Source organism: Magnolia sinica, chromosome 5 (genome assembly GCF_029962835.1).
Source record: "Magnolia sinica isolate HGM2019 chromosome 5, MsV1, whole genome shotgun sequence".
In the NCBI taxonomy this organism is placed as follows: domain Eukaryota; kingdom Viridiplantae; phylum Streptophyta; class Magnoliopsida; order Magnoliales; family Magnoliaceae; genus Magnolia; species Magnolia sinica.
In genome coordinates this window covers 56,637,841-56,648,538 of record NC_080577.1, presented here as the reverse complement: position 1 = coordinate 56,648,538, position 10,698 = coordinate 56,637,841, and the positions used below count along the sequence as shown (strand labels likewise).

The 10,698-nt window shown below is 41.6% G+C and overlaps 1 protein-coding gene across 1 annotated transcript in view; it reads right to left on the bottom strand.

Moving 5' to 3' along the window:
* Window positions 1-1,690: 1,690 nt before the first annotated feature.
* The window catches only part of LOC131246058 (uncharacterized), a 56,594-nt gene continuing 47,586 nt past the window's right edge, over window positions 1,691-10,698 (bottom strand). The window contains exon 5 of the mRNA XM_058245919.1: window positions 1,691-2,395. Within this exon, the coding sequence (XP_058101902.1) occupies window positions 2,002-2,395 (394 nt within the window). The 3' untranslated portion in view covers window positions 1,691-2,001. The remainder of the gene's footprint in view (window positions 2,396-10,698) is intronic.

Genomic DNA, 10,698 nt, shown 5'->3' with positions numbered 1-10,698 from the left:
AATACAGAAATAAAAGGTCAGGAACATAAGATCCACCAATCAATGAGATTCTGTAAGATGCCAGCTCTACAGTGTCCCAAAATTTGGACTGTTTGGATTGGAGCCATGCATGCCACGTCGACAGTGGAAACATGCACGCGTATGAATGGTCATACTCTGCCACCTTATCATGCCTCTTCACTTTTAGCTTCTGGTTCAGAAATGGTGAAGCTAGTGATGCAGAAAGTTGTGTATTATCAACGAGAGAAAACTAGGGTTTTAGAGAAAGAGAGAGGGGGGGGGGGGGTTTAGCTTCTCGGTGCAGAAATGACGGAATCCTGGAAGCCATGGTATTTCAATGCAACAGAGGTGGGGATGACCTTCATCCAAACCCATTTGTTTAATACATCCAATCTGGTCCAAATCAGATTGGATCCAACCAGATCAAATTTCGGATCGGTCCGGTCCGAATTGACAATGGCCCGAACATAATCTGATTAACGGTCAGATCTGCCTGATCCTGCTTGAACCTGACCGATCCAGGCCGTCGGTTCGGATCAGGTCAGATCCACCGGATCGGGTCCTAGATGCCCAGCTCTAGGTACAGGTGCACGGAGTATGAAGATCAAAAATCAAAAAATGGAATCTCCCCTATACCAACTTACGGGAAGACGTATTGGAGTATTGGGAGTCGGTTCTAATCCTATTCACGAGTGATGGTTACTACAAGTTATTTCAGGATTTGATTAATGGTATCACATATGAAACATGAATATTGTTAGACCATTCGGAAAGTGGATGGCCATGTTCACATCGGGTGTAAGTTTCTTTCTAGGTCGCTTTGGGTGTTGAATTGGAAATCGGATTGCGTACTGAGTTACTCAGTACGCTCTTATCGTACTGAGTAAACTCAGCTGGGCCCACCGTGAATGTATTTGTCTTATCCACTCCGTCCATCCATTTTTTCAGACAATTTTAGTGGTTGAGCCCGAAATTGAGGTATATCTAAAGATCAAGTGGACCATACCACAGGAAACCGTGGGAATAATGATTTCCACTGTTGAAACCTTTCTATGGCCCACAGTGATGTTTATTTGTCATCCAACCTATTCATAATATTACAAATACATGGATGAAGTGAACAAACAAATATCAGATTGATCTAAAACTTCTGTGGTCCCCACGAAAATTTCAATGGTAGATGTTTAATTCACACTGTTTCCATTGGCGTGGTCCATTTGAGCTTGGATATGCTGCAATTTTTTGGATAAATATCTAAACTTATCTGCTAAAGTGTATGGACGGGGTGGATAAAATGCATGAATTCTTGCGGGACACAGAGTTTACTCAGTACGCTAAGCCTACTGAGTTAGTACGCAATCCGCGTTCGTTGAATTGTTGAGGTCACCATCATAACAGCCAACAGATTTGACTGCCTCCCGTCGCACCATCAATGTAGTAGACCTTTTCCATTTTCAAACCACATGGAAGGGGAGCATACCTTCGCCCCAACACAAATTTCATCGTCCCATGAATTTTCTTTAGCTCAACTTATTCAGTAGTGGCTCAGCTTGTCATGCATGTGGCAACAGCGTGCAATATCCAAACCAATTATCACCATGTCGGCCATATTGAAAAATTCACACTATTATATCAACTCAAACCCCCTTGGATCGGAAGATTATTCAGCAAACTGATTGCATAATCAAAATAAAAAATAAATCTATAACCATACATTTCCTTCTTTTCCCAAATGTCGGTAATCCAATCCAAAGCTACATATGGGTCAAACAAATTCCCCCCCTTTCCGGTAAACCGGTTGTTATCATTAATAAACCAAGAAAAGAAAATGTCATGATTTCCAGTGGAGAATCATGAAGAAAGCTATATCTGTAGATAGGTAGGTATGCAAGGATCCATCCAACTAATTGTCTCATGAAAATCTATATTAGGATTGGAAAATGCAGTACACAACAAATAGAAAAGCCTGTGTGCAAAACCACAAACGGCACAATAGGAATGTCAGCCTGACCTTCTGTAAATGGAATAGGCCACAGCAACTGATGCCACTGCACCAACAACAGCGAGGGCTGCAAAAGTGTCGGCCTGCTCCCATGTTTTAAACCATGATGCCACCATGCATGTGCCTTTCTTGCTCAAGCTCTTACCCCCATTTCCCCCAATACCCTTGCTGCTGCTATCTTCATCCACCCTTTTTTCATCCCTGCAACAAGAAAGCCCATTTGCCCCCTGACAACAGCTTGTCCCATCCTTGTTGCTGTTGCTGCTGCCATCTTCTGCTTCTTCCTCCCTTTTTTTGGTGTTGATGCATTCGGAATAAATTTCTTCTCCATCTTTCTCAAGCCTTTGCTCAAGCGCTTTCTTCTGTTCAGCATCAGATAAACCCATTTGGCCCCTGCATAAATATTCAAACGATCTCACTTCAGTGTTTCTCAACTATCACATGGTCCAAGCTGTTTTTTTTTTTTTTTAGTGATTAAATAAATATATTTTAGGATATGCCAATAACATGGCAATGACCATGAATGTAGTGCCATTATTTAATTTCAATCCTATTCTGATTGACAGATTTCCAGGAGAAAAGATGGGAGAATATAGAAATTTATTAACAGAAAAAAAAAAAAAAAAAAAAAAAAAAAAAAAAAGGCCGCCATGGGTTCAAAAGTTAATATTGGATGTATGCATGAGAGAGAGTGAGGAGAAAGGCAAAAGGTAAGGTGGAACTACCATTCGAATATGTTTTTCGGTGTAATCATATAATTTAAAGAACAGTTAGAGGTTAGACATCATATAAGAGATAGATGTTATTGAAAGAAAAAAAGAAGAAGATGCAAAAAAGTATAATACCTAAGTTTTCTTGGATTTGATTAGGAATTGGTGTTTTTCCCCTAAAACCCTAACCTTAGAGGTGTTAAGTCGGGCGAATCATTACAAAGGTGTAGACCATTATTCATACGTCCGTTTATCGACCCTTGAGGGTCTCAATTAATGATTTATTGTTTGCAGATAACTTTGTGTATGCTAACATGTTCCTATTTCGATTTGATCATAATATGTGTTATTACTAGTTTATGGATGCTCACATGTTTGATAAAATGCCTAAATGATTAAACGTGTTGTTCTATTGATGCTCACATGTTTGATGAAATGCCTAGGTGAATGTGTAGTTTTATTGATGCTCACATATCCGATGACATGCTCAAGTGAGTGTGTTGTTTCTATTGATGCTCACGTTTGATGAAAATGCCTAAGTGGTAGTTGTAACATCTCGGAAAAAAAAACCGTACAAAGACCCGAGTTCCACCTCAGGCAGAAATCGCTCAGGACCAAATCCTTTAGAAATTAGACAAAAATTAATCAAGTGTTAAACTAAATTATCAGTGAAATTAGCTTGAACCACTTTAAATACGAACTGCAAGACCCAAAACTAGCAGAATCGTTAACACTACATTACTTAAAAACGTAGGATCAATCTCAAAACCCATTTACTCTCGGAAGCATCACGAAACTCCATATCGAACCTCGATCGCGCGTCGAAAGTCCGATTACCGCAAAACTATACGGTTATGACCGCCTTAATGGGCTCGACAACCATCTCGGAAATCAAGCCCTAATAGTATCAAAAAACGTACAACTTTAGCCCGGAGCGAAGTGTGTGAAAAACGTGAATATCTTTAGAAAATGTACTCAAATTTAAGTAAACTAGGCCGTTCGCTTACGGGCCAATTCTAAGGTTTCAGACTGTCAGAATTTGACCCAAATACACCCTTAGATTAGGAAAAATTTCATACGCAGGTCAGTGTACTTGTGGCCCTGATCGAGTGGCAGTGACCGTTGAACTGAAACTAGTCCTCTGCGGTCGTTCCGTAAATCCAATTGGACCGAAAACTTAACCTGACCTAGATCCAATGTCAGGGAACTTTCCCCAAATCGTATGCAGAAAAGGGGCCTCCAGATGTGCTCCGTTGGACCGAAACAGCCACTCTTTGGCTATAACCTAAGTATACCATGGCCCTGGGGCCATTCCTTTCAGTTCTCTAGGCCTATATAAGGGCCTTTACCCACCCCTCTCATTCCATAAGAATTCTAAACCCTAAGAGAGAAAAGAGAGAGAGTGAAGGAGAAAGTGGAGAAGTGAGAGAGCAAGTGTGAGAAGTTTCTGGGAGTCTATCCCACTACTCCATGTACGTAACTACCGCTTCCGTGTCGCTATACCGGAGATTCTGATTCCATTCTTCGGTAAGAAACCCTAACCCAAACCTGTTTTAGGAATCCAAATACGTAGATCAGTGAAATAGCTAACCCGTTTTATTGATTAGGTATTCAAAGTCTAGTTTACAAGGCGAGAGTGTTCAAACTAAATCCGTTACGAGTTTACCGGCGAAAGGTGCGAACTATAAACATTTAGGTTATGGTTTTCAAGGCTGTCAATGTCGGTTAATGATTTATAATTGACTTGGTTGCCATTTTTCATGCTAGATACAATGTTTCCCTCGCTTTACAGATATATATGAACTATGTTGAATATAGTGTAATTTATGTGTTTGTAAAAATGTTTGAATGGGTACGGAATTTGGATTCATGCTTGCCATGATTATCTGTCGTGGATATATGATTGTTGTATATGTGACAACTCCTTGGTGAAAGGATTTGCCCTAATACATATTATGACCAACATACGTCATGTTTGTTGAAGTGTGTAGTCTAAGTGTTTGTAAAAATGTTTGAATAGGTATGGAATTTGGATTCGTGCTTGCCATGATTATCCGTCGTGGATATATGATTGTTGTATATGTGACAACTCCTTGGTGAAAGGATTTGCCCTAATACATGTTATGACCAACATATGCCATGTATGTTGAAGTGTGTAGTCTAATTGTTTGTAAAAAATGTTTGATTGGGTATGGAATTTGGATTCATGCTTGCCATGATTATCTGTCATGGATATATGATTGTTGTATATGTGACAACTCCTTGGTGAAAGGATTTGCCCTAATACATGTTATGACCAACATACGCCATGTATGTTGAAGTGTGTAGTCTAAGTGTTTGTAAAAATGTTTGAATGAGTATGGAATTATGATTTGTGCTTGCTATGATTATTGATCGCTAATACATGATCGTTGTATACGCGGCTACTCCTTGTGAAAGGACTAGCTATAGTATGTGTTTTTAACGAATTTATTACCTGTATACAATATGTGTGGTCTAAGTGTTTGATAAAATGCCTGAATGAGAAAATGCTTGATGTAATGTACTTACTGAAGGTGTTGAGATAGGATTCTCAATTCCCTTATATATAGTTACAGTTTCCTTTATGCAACCTATCTTACTACTATGTGATTTATAGATGAATGCCTATGTATGATGCCATGTATGGCATGTGTTTGTTGAAATGTTCGAATGGGATTTATGTTTAGATTTGGTTGTCACATGCTGTCTTGGAATATCACATGTGGATGCTATTGGTTGGAGTATGATTGGGGCTACGATGTAGTCCAGGCAATCGGTAATGGTCTACGATCGGTGGTCGTACTGCTTAGCCACAACGGATACGCCTGATGAATCCGAGTCTTACGTTGTTTGTCGACAGTGGTTAGGCTACGCGGAATGCTTATGCACTCCATGTTGATCAAGTCAACGTACGCTCGTACCAATCGAGCTTATCAAGTAACCCGATTGGCCCAATATATGTTCACCATGTATGGACGCTACTGCTTGAATCTAAGGTACCAAACTTACCAGCGAAAGGCCCGTTTAACCTTGGTACCTCGATCCGCTAAGACTCATGAGCCGGGCATGGTGGTATGGGACACCGTGGTCGAGCTGTCGGTCTACGCTAGGGCGACGAGCCTCCCCGTAGTGTCCAATGAGCAACCCAGACTCGTGAGCCGAATACGGTGGTACAAGACACTGTATTCGAGTTATCGACCTACGATCAGGTGACGAGCCCGTAGTGACCTCGAGTATACTCTAAGACTACGTTAAGGCGACGAGCTTTTCCGTAGTGACCTCGAGTATAAATCAGGCCTGCGCTAAGGTAACGAGCCGCTCCGTAGCTACCTGGAACTATTCTTCATATGTGATTAACTAGGATTGACGACCCTAGATGGATCAATGTTTGGTAAATGATATGAAGGGAGGTACATTAGCTTCCCAATCCTGCTGTATAAATAAACTTAATTAAGTATTGGCTAACACGATCATGCACCGCATTGCATGTGCTTTGGCAAGGAAGCCCACGTTTCGGGAGGATGTCATGCGCGAACGTGAGATGAAGTCGCTGAGGGAGTGTAGGCAAGGGCATGCATCATTATCGCATACCATTCTTGCATTAACAAGAGTAATCTAGGAGATGATTGTTGTACTGCTTTATCATTACTGCTTGACTGAATTGATGACATGTTAACCTTTGCTTTATAGTTCCACTGAGTTGATCACTCACTCCCACTCTGGGACGGTGTTTTAAAACACCAACCAAACTCTATCTTAGTTGCAGATGATGGCATAGCCTATGAAGCAGAGCCTGATTTTTATGACGACGAGGAGGAGTTCTCGTATATGCAGTATTCTGGCGGGTTCATGTAGGCCGCATTCTGATCGTCGGGGCTATAGGGATTTCATGATGTAGACGGACCTACACATTTTGATATTTTGTATTTTGAAACGATACATGTAATTGTTTAACCTGGAACATGATTATACTCTGGAGACACACCACCACTTATATGTTTTATACATACCTATCATGGTCTTCCGCTTGCGTAATTTAACTGTCTATAGGGTATGATATGCTGATTTGGTATAATTCCACTCATGTTTAGTGCACTAACACGGACAACATTTAATCATCATTATCCATGTCGTATAGGTGATGCGTTGGAACTCATGAGTTGAACTTCTGCTCAACCCCCAATTTTTAGGGCGTTACAGTAGTGTCATTGAATTTATGCTTCATATGAAATCTTGTTATGATTGTCTGATGAATTGTTAGTCCTTAGCAATTTTTAAGATTACTTATGATGTTGGGTCAGTCGGTAAATCGCATGAACCAAGGGGTGGCCCGTATTAGGCTAGCCACCCTAGGCTTATTCGATTAACCCGAGTTGAACAAGGACGGCCGACAGTAGCTGGATTACACAAAATGTTTGCACCCAATGCCGGTTGTGTTGAAGTTCTCCCAGGTCAATCAAATTAGCCTAACAGCTTATTGATCATGTATGTTCACAATGTATGACACGACCAATTTGAATCTAGGATACCACGTTCCCAATGGATGAGTTCATTCATAACCATTAGTGCAATACGATCCCACAGACTCGTGAGCCAGGCATAATGGTATGAGACACTGAATCCATGTTATCGGCTTATGATGGGGTCATGTGCCTACCACATAGGTAAAACATTAGGTAATGAGCCCACTATGTTGGTAAAACATTGGGTGATGAGCCTCCCTGTAGTGACTAGTGAGCACTGATGACGGTGATAGATTATTGTTCGAACGGCCGCCATCAAATACCAGGCCGATGGTTCCGTGCCAGAGTACCGTTCAAACAACCCAGGTGTGAATGGAATTGGGTGACGAGTCCTCTCCTTTGTGGTGATTTGGTTGTATATGATAAGCACACGCCTTTGAACTAAGTGATCATACTCGGTGTCTAAGTGACGACCCATCCCGGGTTGATCCTCATACCTTTGGAATGATTGATTTGTGAGATATAACGGGTGATACTTAAATTTGAATCAAGGGACACTGGTGAGAAGCAACTACGTGCTTCAACGAGCCACGTGATCCGGATAAGGATTTATGATATAACGTTGGTATCTCATCTTCGCCAACCTGCTGTTTGAACCAGGAATTATAACAACTTGACTAATCATGCATAACATCATGACAATACTGGTGGTTGTGCTTCAGGCCAACCATTGTGCATATCATCATAGAAATTATTGGTGGTTTATGTTGTGGGCCAACCATTGCGCATAACATTGCATCATGCATTAAATAGCCAACTTAAGAATTGCTTGTTTTGTGTTATTTATCATTACCTGCACTGATTGAGTCAATAACATGTGTAACTTAGAACTAATGGAACCATTGAGTTAACTACTCACTCCCACCTAGGACGGTGTTTTAAAACACCAACCAAGCGATATTATCAATGCAGGTACTATCAAAATCTTAGACCCGTAGGCTTAGATCAGCTAATACCACCGCCGTTAGATTTTGGAGGTTTGAGCCAAAACTGAAAAATTTACACTTTAATCATTTTGGGTATATATATTGTAATACAGGGGCATTTCACACCGAACTCGAGTGGGGTAGCCCGTGGGATGCGGGGACACACTCGGGGTGGGCAGCCCATGTGATTTGGGGCCCACGAGCCCACGAGGGGGGTTCGGCCGAGGTCCTAACCCATGAGATGTAGGGCCTGGGCTATGAGATAAAGGGATTAATTCGTCATACTCTAACAATTCGAGCCTTTAGAGCAAGTGGTTAATTGTCCTGCATCAAATTGGTATTAGAGTAGGAGATCTCGTGTCGAGACTCCTCATCAAGCTCAAGTGGGGTAACCCATGGGATGCAGGGACACACTCGGGGTGGGTGACCCATATGATTTGGGGCCCATGGGGGAGGTCTCGTGTTCGAGACTCCTCATCGAGGGTGATTAATGCAGAGGCATTTCACACCGGGCTCAAGTGGGGTAGCCAGTGGGATGTGGGGACACACTCGGGGTGGGCGGCCCATGTGATTTGGGGCCCACGAGCCCACGAGGGGGGTTCGGCCGAGGTCGTAACCCATGAGATGTAGGGTCTGGGCTATGAGATAAAAGGGATTAATTCGCCATACTCACAGTTCGAGCTTTTAAAGCAAGTGGTTAATTGTCCAGCATCATATTGTGCCTTGTATAATTCTCATTTGGGCAAACACCACTCTTGAATTGTACAATTTAAATATTATCCATCTATTTCTAGGCTTAGTTATCTCTGCTAAACTTTTGATGCCGCTGATTTAAAACTACTCTGATTTGTGAGCATTAACCGGACTGCGCAAACAAGTGGGAACTCGCCCATGTGCATTTTTGTTAGGTTCACACCCGGTAACTTGGGATTAGAGTCTCCATGCTCGGGTGCCGATTTCCGGGGTGTGACAGATTGTCAAGTGGTTAAATTTGCAAGGCGGAAAGAAGGGAAGATGGAACAGATTTTGTAGCTTGATTAGATTATTGATAACGATGAAAATGACGATACTACTAAATGAAGAGACAAGAAATTTGAGAACAGAAATTCTCATTCCTATAGACAAAGTAGGATTTCGTATTAGGCTGCTATGGGCCACATGGCGCAATAAGTACCAGGCACTCATCGAGGGGTGAGTTTGATTGAAGGCCCAATAGTAGATGCCGAGGGACCTAGTTGCACTTGTTGGAGGTGGGATGGATCCTATGGACACATTTTTAGTTAGAATGCAGGGTGCAAGACAACTGACAATTTAATCAGCTGTGAATAAGAAGTCACTACAAAGGCATTGATGCATCCAATGCCAATAACCATCACAATTAATGCCATAGCTGCTGCAAGACCAAGAACTAACAGATCCATGACATATGAAAACTCAAAGGCAAACTGGTGAGCGCAACGACCGTGCGTGCTGGGTGGACTGGGTTCACAAAGAAAAAAAAAAAAATCAATTTCGCAGCATATTGACAAACCTTTTAATGCATATGGATATGTCAAAGATGCCAACACGTACATGTTCTCCTCAATCAGGTTGTGGATGAGACTGGAGAGCATCTAGTGATTCAAGTCACTGCAGATCATGTAGCCAGTCATAAAACAGCTGCAGCATGTTAATGGAAAAGAGGCAACACCCCTGGTAAACTCTTTGGAGCAGCACATTAATAGACCTCATTCTAGAGAGCATTGGAAAGATGAATGAGGTCTAAGTAGTTGAGACAGCAACTGAACTTGATGAACAGTTTTTCAGAAAATCACGAGTTGCTTGGACAGGGGATCACCTGATTTCTTACTATCGACATTTATTAGAGGGTACATGCAGACAGATATTGAACCTTAATGCTTTTTTTTAAGGTAGCCTTGGGCAGATGTTCATTTGTGTAGATTGGCTAGACTCAAATTGGCAAAGGCAAGGGGATAGGTAGATTTCTGCTTTAGACAATTTTGTGAAGGAGATTTTACCATATTTGAAACCCTCGTTTTTTTTTTTTTTTAAGGTAACAATTTTATTAATCAAAGTAGGCTAGAACGACCAAAAGAATTACGAAGCATGCCAAGAAGCAAAAGGAACAAGCTCCCAAAACTAAACAGTTTGAAGCTCAATCAATTACAACTGAGTTTTCCAGCCTAAAGACTGCTACCTTTCTTTCCAACCCAGCCCCCATGCCAAGAGAGAAGGAAAACCTCAATCGACTTCGGCATTACCCAAGACATGCCAAAGATACCCAAGAATCTCTCCCAAAACTCTTTAGCGAAGGGTCGACGAATGAAGAGGTGGCCAATTGACAAAACATTGATGATAATCATCTTCCTCTTTCGAAGATTATCAACTATCACCTTCTTTCTTCCCAGCAACCATGCCAGCGCTGCAACCTTAGGATGAGCCCCCAGTACCAAAGGAAACAAGTGTTCACTTTTTCCTTGCTTGATGAAGACCCTCAAACCAAACCATAAAAAGAT